This window comes from Oncorhynchus mykiss, chromosome 16, assembly GCF_013265735.2.
Source record: "Oncorhynchus mykiss isolate Arlee chromosome 16, USDA_OmykA_1.1, whole genome shotgun sequence".
In the NCBI taxonomy this organism is placed as follows: Eukaryota; Metazoa; Chordata; class Actinopteri; order Salmoniformes; family Salmonidae; genus Oncorhynchus; species Oncorhynchus mykiss.
The window spans coordinates 77138072-77148577 of NC_048580.1; the positions used below are offsets into that span (position 1 = coordinate 77138072).

At 47.2% G+C, this 10506-nt stretch overlaps 1 protein-coding gene across 1 annotated transcript; it reads right to left on the reverse strand.

Annotated features, from left to right (window-relative positions):
• Positions 1 to 617: 617 nt before the first annotated feature.
• LOC110491186 (potassium voltage-gated channel subfamily A member 2-like) lies at positions 618 to 6727 on the reverse strand. Its single transcript, XM_036945807.1, has 3 exons — positions 6558 to 6727; positions 2754 to 2997; positions 618 to 2504 (listed from the first exon to the last, which is right to left on the reverse strand). The coding sequence occupies exons 1-3, from the start codon at positions 6725 to 6727 to the stop codon at positions 1293 to 1295; spliced, it is 1626 nt and encodes a 541-aa protein (XP_036801702.1). The 3' UTR covers positions 618 to 1292.
• Between the last annotated feature and the right edge of the window lie 3779 nt (positions 6728 to 10506).

Below are 10506 nucleotides of genomic sequence, written 5' to 3' on the forward strand. Positions count from 1 at the left end.
GGGTGGGAGAGAGTTTCAGGGGGTATGGGGTGGGAGAGAGGTTCAGGGGGTATGGGGTGGGAGAGAGTTTCAGGGAGTATGGGGTGGGAGAGAGTTTCAGGGAGTATGGGGTGGGAGAGAGTTTCAGGGGGTATGGCGTGGGAGAGAGGTTCAGGGGGTATTGGGTGGGAAAGAGTTTCAGGTGGTATGGGGTGGGAGAGAGGTTCAGGGGGTATGGGGTGGGAGAGAGTTTCAGGAGGTATGGGGTGGGAGAGAGTTTCAGGAGGTATGGGGTGGGAGAGAGTATCAGGAGGTATGGGGTGGGAGAGAGTTTCAGGAGGTATGGGGTGGGAGAGAATTTCAGGGGTATGGGGTGGGAGAGAGTTTCACGGGGTATGGGGTGGGAGAGAGTATCAGGAGGTATGGGGTGGGAGAGAGTTCAGGAGGTATGGGGTGGGAGAGAGAGAGTATCAGGGGTATGGGGTGGGAGAGAGTTTCAGGGGGTATGGGGTGGGAGAGAGTTTCAGGCCATATGGGGCGGGAGAGAGTTTCAGGGGGTATGGGGTGGCAGAGTATCAGGGGGTATGGGGTGGGAGATAGTTTCAGGGGGTATGGGGTGGGAGAGAGTTTCAGGGGGTATGGGGTGGGAGAGAGTATCAGGGGGTATGAGGTGGGAGAGAGTATCAGGCCGTATGGGGGAGAGGTGGGGTCAATAAGCTCCTATCGGCTGGCAGTTAGAGCTAAGTAATTAGAAGATGATGAGACGCTGATCTAAGGTCAGTTTTGCAGTATATCTCCTATTGGTTACGGCTAGGACTTGTTCAGGGAAAACTGATCCTAGATCTCTGCTGACGGGATTTTGGCAATATGAGCAGAGTGGTCCCTCTATGGTGTCTGAGAGTTTTTAGGTCTAGTATCAGCCGGCAGTTCGCCTACTATTGGGCTACTGTAGGGAGCAGTGTATACAGATGACGACTGAACAGTTTAACAGTCACACTGACCAGACTAATGCCATGCAGACACTGAACACAGGGAAGATTCACCTCTTAACAGAGGTGGATGGGTGAGGGGGGCTTGAGTTAGGAACTGGTCAGTTTGGGGGGGTAAGATAGGGGCTAAGGTCCACCTTGCAGGGCCTCTATCAGAGTTTCAGTGATCTAGTCTGGACAGCTCCAGTAGGGGCTCCAAGCCTTTTACAACATCAGAGAGAGGAAGGGTCTTTACTCAGTCCTCCACCCTCCTCTACTATTTCCTTCCAGTTCCCTGTCAACCCCGACAGGCCAGGAAGTTGGTGTTATACCGTCTGAATCCAGCTATACGTCCGTTCTTATCTTGGTGATGTTGACATAGTTTGTGTTAGCCAGCGTGTTAGTGTTAGATAGTGCATTAGCCAATGTGTTAGCATTACCTGGCATGTTAGCATTAGCCAAGGTGTTAGCATTACCTGGAGTGTTAGCATTAGTCAAGGTGTTAGCATTACCTGGCGTGTTAGCAGTAGTCAAGGTGTTAGCATTAGCCAACAGGGTGCAGTTGCCTGTCTTGAGTCTCTCTGCTCTGAAGTCTTCTGTGCTGTGGTTCAGTGCAGCTTCCTGTATCTCCATGTAGTCTGACTTACTGAGGGTGGAACCACTCCCGCTGCGGCAGCTCTTCTTCAGGTCCTCGGCTGAGTCGGCCTTGGGCACACTGGGTGTGTTCAGGTACTGCGCCTGCTCCTCGCCCTCTGTCTCCCGGTGGTAGAAGTAGTTGAAGTTGGACACGATGACAGGAACTGGTAACGCAATGGTCAGCACGCCGGCGATGGCGCAGAGCGATCCAACGATTTTCCCGCCGATGGTGGTGGGCACCATGTCGCCGTAGCCCACGGTGGTCATGGAAACCACGGCCCACCAGAAGGCTTCTGGAATGCTACTGAACTGGGAGTCCGCCTCGTCGGCCTCTGCGAAGTAAACAGCACTGGAGAAGAGGATGACTCCAATGAAGAGGAAGAAGATGAGAAGGCCAAGCTCCCGCATGCTGGCCTTCAGGGTCTGGCCCAGGATCTGGAGCCCCTTGGAGTGTCTGGACAGCTTGAAGATCCTGAATACCCTGACTAGACGGATGACCCTGAGGATGGCGAGGGACATGGCCTGCTGCCCAGCCTGCCCGTCCTCAGGTTTCTCTGCCAGCTCTGTGCCCAACGTGATGAAATATGGAATAATCGCCACAATATCGATGATATTCATAATGTTACCGAAGAACCCGGCTTTACTAGGACACGCGAAGAAGCGGACGAGAAACTCAAAGGAGAACCAGATGATGCAGAGCGTCTCCAGGATGAAGAAGGGATCAGTGAAGTAGGAAGACGTGTAGGAAGAGGTGGAGTTGTTGAAGGGCTGGAACACATTGTTGTCTTCATGGTCGTTCCGGAACACTGGGAGTGTCTCCAGGCAGAAGGACACGATAGAGATCAGGATCACCATGACACTGATGATGGCGATGATACGGGCCGCGCCGGAACTCTCAGGATACTCGAACAGCAGCCACACCTGTTCAAGTTCACACACACACACGCACATGCACACATTTATCAAATTGACAGCAGATAGCAAACATTCTCTGAGACATTTGCTAGTAACAGATTAATATATTTACAGTGCCTTGCGAAAGTATTCGGCCCCCTTGAACTTTGCGACCTTTTGCCACATTTCAGGCTTCAAACATAAAGATATAAAACTTTGTATTGTACACTGTATTAACTAGACAATGTGCCACCAATAAATAACAATTGAATGTACCTGTCTCTGAAACTCATTCTCCGGGAGAGGACGCTCTTCTTCCTTAATGAAGCCCTCATCCTCTCTGAAGATCTCCATGGCCTCCTCTCCCAGCTCATAGAAGCGGATCTCCTCAGAGAAGATGTCTAGAGTGACATTAACCGGCCGACGCAGTCTCCCTCCTGACTGGTAGTAGTAGAGGATGGCGTCAAAACTGGGCCGGTTCCTGTCGAAGAAATACTCGTTCCTCAAAGGATCAAAGTACCTGGAGAGAGAGAGATTAGTGGACAAAAAACAGTAAAGTATTGAAGACCCTATCTTATCTCATTCTCTTCTTGGGGTTAGTGTTAACAGGACAAAAAACAGTAAAGTATTGAAGACCCTATCTTACCTCATTCTCTTCTTGGGGTTAGTGTTAACAGGACAAAAAACAGTAAAGTATTGAAGACCCTATCTTATCTCATTCTCTTCTTGGGGTTAGTGTTAACAGGACAAAAAACAGTAAAGTATTGAAGACCCTATCTTATCTCATTCTCTTCTTGGGGTTAGTGTTAACAGGACAAAAAACAGTAAAGTGTTGAAGACCCTATCTTATCTCATTCTCTTCTTGGGGTTAGTGTTAACAGGACAACAAACAGTAAAGTATTGAAGACCCTATCTTATCTCATTCTCTTCTTGGAGATAATCAGGTCAGTGTAGAGAGACAAGCTAGCTGCTATCAGGTCAGTTTAGAGAGACAAGCTAGCTGAAATCAGGTCCGTGTGGGACAAGTGGGTGGACCTCCTTCCCCTGTTGTACAACCCTGGGCCCAACGTTACTGTTGATAAGTAGCTTATGCATTTAGGGGCTTCTGCCCCTTCAGGCAGTACCTACGGTCTAAACCCACAAAATATGGAATCAAGATCTGGGCTGCCTGTGATGCTGCTTCATCATATGCGTGGAACTTGCAAGTGTCTATGGGGAAGCCAGGTGGAGTAGCCCCTGAGATGAACCAAGGGATGTGGGTTGTCCTGGACCTGACACAGGGACTCCGTGGATACATTATCACATGGAATAACTTTTTTACTTTGCACACCCTGGGACAGGAGCTCCTCAAGAGGAAGCTGACGATGGTAGGAACAGTACGAAAAATCAAGCCAAAGCTCCTATCTCAGCTGTTGAATACACGAAACAGGCCTATCAATCCCTCTAAGTTTGTTTACTGCCGACACGTCCCTAGTGTCTTACGTGCCAGAGAAAGGCAAAAATGTGGTACTCATGAGTACACTGTATAGGGATGGGAGAATCTGTGGCCAGGAACATCAAATAACAGAAATCATAATGGATTACAACGCCACAAAAGGAATTATGGACAATTTAGACAAGCTGGTGACTGGCTACAGTTGTAAAAGAAGAACCCTACGCTGGCATGTTGTGATATTCTTCAACATCTTGGACATCTCGGCTTTGAGCTTTGAGACTGGATCAGAGGGAAGCTCCAGAGGAGACGGCTCTTTCTCGAGCTGCTGGCCAAGGTATTGGTAAAACCTCAAATCCAGATGGGGCAACATATTCCAACGACCCCAGCTTTAACAGCCATGGTGAGGAGCATTCAGGAGGAGGATGCTGGTGCCCCATCCGCCCCGACCCACATGACCAACTCCAATACAGGAAGTACATGTGAGTGATGTTGCATGTGTGTGTGTCTGACTCTCCTACCTTGGCCTGCTGTAACTATACAGTGGGGCAAAAAAGTATTTAGTCAGCCACCAAGTTCTCCCACTTAAAAAGATGAGAAAGGCCTGTAATTTTCATCATAGGTACACTTCAACTATGACAGACAAAATGAGGGGAAGAAAATCCAGAAAATCACATTGTAGCATTTTTTATGAATTTATTTGCAAATTATGGTGGAAAATAAGTATTTGGTCACCTACAAACAAGCAAGATTTCTGGCTCTCACAGACCTGTAAGTTCTTCTTTAAGAGGCTCCTCTGTCCTCCACTCTGTATTAATGGCACCCGTTTGAACTTGTTATCAGTATAAAAGACACCTGTCCACAACCTCAAACAGTCACACTCCAAACTCCACTATGGCCAAGACCAAAGAGCTGTCAAAGGACACCAGAAACAAAATGGTAGACCTGCACCAGGCTGGGAAGACTGAATCTGCAATAGGTAAGCAGCTTGGTTTGAAGAACTTGCGGCTGCTATTATCTGAGGAATCGAGAGTCTGGTCTGAAAGAGGGGGGGGGGACCCAGCTAACCAGATGTTTGTCACGGACTCTGCCTGTGCTCCTGTTCTGGGATGATCATCCTGGCTCCCGTCGGACCTTGGATTTTGTCCGACAATGTTTTTTGGTGGCTCACCATGGTTCCTGATGTCTCTGCATTTGTTGCTGCCTGTACAGTGTGTGTGTCGAACAAGGCTCTGGCTGGTCTCCTTCAACCCCTCCCTGTCCCTCACCGCCCCTTATCCCTGGACTTCTTCACTGGTCTCCCTCCATCAGATGGCAGCACCAGCATCCTCACAGTGGTGGATAGGTTTTCCAAAGCAGTCCATATGATTCCCTTTCCTAAGTTTCCCTCAGCTAAGGAGACGGTCCAGCTCATTGTGCAGCACATCTTCCAGATCCATGGACTGCCGGTAGGCATGGTCTCCGATCGTGGTCCTCAGTTCTTGTCCCGGTTCTGTAAGGCGCTCTGCACCCTCATTGGGTCGTCGACCAGCCTGTCCTCTGGTTTACATCCCCAGTCTATCGGCCAGTTGGAGCGAGCCAATCAATCCCTGGAGACAACTCTTCGCTGCTTCGTCCACCAATCCCATCACCTGGAGCCAGCAACTCATGTGGATGGAATATGCCTGCAACACCCTTCCCTGTTCTACTACGGGTCTCACCTTTTGAGTGTTCCCTGGGATATCAGATCCCGCTCTTCTCGGAGCAAGAGGAAGAGGTCAGCATTCCCTCTGCCCAGATGTGCGTCCGTCGCTGTCGCCATACCTGGAAGAGAGCCCGGGCCGCTCTTCTCAATACCACCTCCAGGTATCAACAACAGGCACCGGATCCCTGTTCCCCAAGGGGGGGTGGGGGGGTATGGCTGTCCATTCAGGGCCTAGCCCTGGGGGTGGAGTCCTGCCAACTTTCCCTCCGTTTTATCAGACCTTTCCCCATCTCTAAGGTCCTTAGCCACTCTGCTGTTCGCCTTCTGTTTCCCCGCACTCTCATCCCACTTTCCATTTATCTAGAATTAAGCTTCTGTCTCGCAGCAATTTTTCTCCTGTTTCCATGTTCCCATGTTTTTCTGAACTCAAGTTTTTGGTTCTTAGTCTTCCCAGTTCTGACCTTTCTGCCTGACCTGACTCTGATCCTGCCTCCCATCTTGTTCCTCCCTGACTCTGATTTGGATTACGACCCTTTGCCTGCCTTGACTTACCTTTTGCCTGCCCCTTGAACTATAATACACTTTGAGACTTGTACTGTCTGCCTCCTGTGTCTGCATCTGGGTCTTAGTTTGAGACCTGATAGACGTAGAGGTTAAAGAAAGTGTGACTGATCAATTTACCTGTTTTTGATTACCATTTCTTACTTTGGACAAAACCAAGACGTCAATATTTGTGCAATGCTTTTTCTATAAAACATCTTAAATTACAGCTCAACTTTTGCAAATTCTGAATTTGCAATTAATCACTGCAAATCCTGCAATCAACTGGATACCATTTTTGTTATCGTTTGACAGCCCTAATAATAACCAATATAAGTGGTATAGTTACCTCATCCTCTTCTTGGGGTTAGAGTTAGGGTTATCATCAATACAGGATAACAACCTATATAAGTGGTATAGTTACCTCATCCTCTTCTTGGGGTCCCCCAGCAGGGTCTCAGGGAACTGGGAGAGGGTCTTCCGCTGAGTCTCGAAGCGAAGCCCGGAGATGTTGATGACTACACGCTCACAGCACTCGTGGTCCGGTTCCAGTTCGAATGCGTCATCCCCCGGGTCACCTGGTGCAACCGTCATGGTAGAGGAGTAAGACGGGGCCTGCAGCGTTCAGATGGGCAGCGGGGGGAGGGCGCAGTAACAGAAGGACGGGGGGGGGGGGGGGGGGCAGAGGAACACACAGGCTGTGCAGTCGTGACCTGGAGAAGACAGAACAGGCTGGCCAGTCGTGATCTGGAGAAGACAGAACAGGCTGACCAGTAGTGATCTGGAGAGGACAGAACAGGCTGGCCAGTCGTGACCTGGAGAAGACAGAACAGGCTGGCCAGTCGTGATCTGGAGAAGACAGAACAGGCTGGCCAGTCGGGATCTGGAGAAGACAGAACAGGCTGGCCAGTCGTGATCTGGAGAGGACAGAACAGGCTGGCCAGTAGGGATCTGGAGAGGACAAAACAGAGGAACAGAAACATATTAACCAGCTTGTTTCACATTAATTTCAAACACATAATTATCTATATAATGAATAATGTTATAGCTGTGGCGCAATCTTGTCTGCTTGTATTAGCCGATTACTGACTCGGTCTCGACTTTTAAATCTTTATTGAAGACTCATCTCTTCAGTAGGTCCTAAGATTGAGTGTAGTCTGGCCAAGGGGTGTGAAGGTGGACCGCCCTTGATGTCTCTGCCTGGCCGGTTCCACTCTCTCCACTGGGGTTCTCTGCCTCTGACCCTATTATGGGGGCTGAGTCACTGGCTTACTAGTAAATCCCCCTGCAGCCGGAACATTTTCTCATGGCTTCTGGAAGGAAATGCTGTAGGAACGCTCAACCGGTGTCGCTCATTCAGCCGACAGAAACTTTCAACCGGTTTTCCCCATTAAGGAGCGAGTCGGAGTCAGAGGCCGAGTCTTCTCTGGTCTCTACTCCTCCCGTTACGGGGTCTGAGACGCCGAAGCTTCCCACCATTAGCTCTGACAAATTGAAAACTCTAGTCATGGGCGACTCCATTACCCGCAGTATTGGACTTAAAAAGAATCATCCAGCGATCGTACACTGTTTACCAGATGGCAGGACTACCGACGTTAAGGCTAATCTGAAGATGGTGCTGGCTAAAGCTAAAACTGGAGTGTGTAGAGAGTATAGGGATATTGTTATCCATGTTGGCACCAACAATGTTAGGATGAAACAGCAACATAGCTTCAGCGTGAAAATCATCTTGAAAGATGTGTCGGCATCGAGTAATTGTCTCTGGCCCCCTCCCAGTTAGGGGGAGTGGTGAGCTCTACAGCAGAGTCTCACAACTCAATCGCTGGTTGAAAACTGTTTCCTACCCTCCCAAAAGATAGAATTTGTAGATAATTGTACCTTTTTTTGGGACTCACCCACAAAAAGGACCAAGCCTGGCCTGCTGAGGGGTGCTCTCATCTTATCTATGAACATAGACAGGACTCTAACTCCTCTAGCTCCACAATGAGATAGGGTGCAGGCCAGGCAGCAGGCTGTTTACCAGCTTAGTGGAGTCTGCCACTAGCACAGTCAGTGTAGTCAGCTCAGCTATCCCCATTGAGACTGTGTCTGTGCCTCAATCTAGGTTGGGCAAAACTAAACATGTAGGTGTTCGCCTTAGCAATCTCACTGGAATAAAGACCTCCTCCATTCCTGTCATTATTGAAAGAGATTGTGATATCTCACATCTCAAAATAGGGCTACTTAATGTTAGATCCCTCACTTCCAATGCAGTCATAGTCAATGAACTAATCACTGATCATAATCTTGATGTGATTGGCATGACTGAAACATGGCTTAAGCCTAATGCATTTACTGTTTTAAATGAGGCCTCTCCTGCTGGTTACACTAGTGACCATATCCTGTGCCTCCTGCAAAGGCGGAGGTGTTGCTAACATTTACGACAGCACATTTTTATTTACCCCCCAAAAATGACGACTGCGTTTTTGTCTTTTGAGCTTCAAGTCATGAAATCTATGCAGCCTACTCAATCCTTTTTTATAGCTACTGTTTACAGGCCTCCTGGGCCATATACAGCATTACTCATTCAGTTCCCTGAATTCCTATCGGACCTTGTAGTCATGGCAGATAGTATTATAATTTTTGGTGACTTCAATATTCACATGAAAAAATCCACAGACCCAAAAGGCGATTCAGTGTTTTTTTTCTTCAAAAAATGTATTTTGACCTACTCATTGCCACAGTCACACCCTGGATATAGTTTTGTCCCGTGGAATAAATATTGTGGATCTAAATATTTTTCTTCATAATCCTGGACTATCGGACCAGGATCTTATTATGTGTGCAATCACAAAAATGTATCTACATAGACCTCAACCAAGGATTATCAAAAGCTGTGCTATATATTCTTGGACAACCTAAAGATTCCTAGATGCCCTTCCAGACTCCCCCGCCTACCTAAGGACGTCGGAGTACAAACATCAGTTAACCACCTAACTGAGGAACTCAATTTAATCTTGTGTAATACCCTAGATGCAGTCGCACCCCCAAAAACAAAAAAATATTTGTCACGAGAAATAAGCTCCCTGGTATACAGAAAATAACCAAGCCCTGAAGTAAACTTACAGAAAATTGTAATGGAGATGGCGCTACACCAAACTGGAAGACTTCCGACTAGCTTGGACTGACAGTACCGTGCCGTATTGAAGAGCCCTCACTGCTGCTCGTTCATCCTAATTTTCCAACCTAATTGAGGAGAATGAGAACAATTCTACATTTATTTTTGATACTTTCACAAAGCTAACAAAAAAGCAGCATTCCCCAAGAGAGGATGGCTTTTACCTCAGCAGTGATGAATTCATAAACTTCGCCAAAAAGATCATGATCATTAAAAATGAAATGACGGACTTCTCTTTGACCCTGAATGTTTCTCCAAAGCTCAGTTGTCCGGAGTCTGCACAGAACTGCCAGGACCTAGGATCAATGGAGACACTCTAGATTTGTAATCCTCTATCTATTGACACATTTATGGATATAGTCATGGCCTCTAAACCTTCCAACCGGAACCTATTCCAATTAAACTACAGAAAGAGCTACTTCCTGTAATTGGCCCTCCTATGATGAACATAATAAAAAAAAATTCTATCCTCCGGATGTGTACCAAACTCTCTAAAAGTGGCAGTAATAAAACCTATCTTGAAAAAGCCAAAACTTGACCCAGAAAATGTCAAAAACTATCGGCCTATATCGAATCTTCCATTTCTCTCCACTTGTTATTTTTAAACAGAAAATATGCCTTCCTGAAGACAAATAATGTATGCAAAACAATTCAATCTGGTTTCAGACCCAATCATAGCACTGAGACTGCACTTGTGAAGGTGGTAAATTAAATGGTGTCAGACCAAGACTCTGCATATGTCCTTGTGCTTTCTGCCTGACCTTAGTGCTGCTTTTGACACCATCGATCACCACATTCTTTTGGACAGATTGGTTTAGATCTTCTCTGTCGGAGCGATATCAGTTTGTCTCTGTGGATGGTTTGTCCTCTGACACATCAATTGCAAGTGTCGGTGTTCCTCAAGGGTCCGTTTTAGGACCACTATATATTGTACCTCTTGGTGATGTCATTAGTAACACACAATGTTAACTTTCACTGCTATGCAGACGATACACAGCTGTGCATTTTGATGAAACATGGTGAAGCCCCAAAATTACCATTTTTTTTACTTTTAAACTCGGACAAAACAGAGTTTGCTAGTCCTTGGTCCCAAGAAACAAAGAGATCTTCTGTTGGATCTGACAATTAATATTGATGGTTGTACAGTCGTCTCAAATAAAACTGAAGGACCTCTGCGTTACTCTGGACCCTGATCTCTCTTTTGATGAACATATTA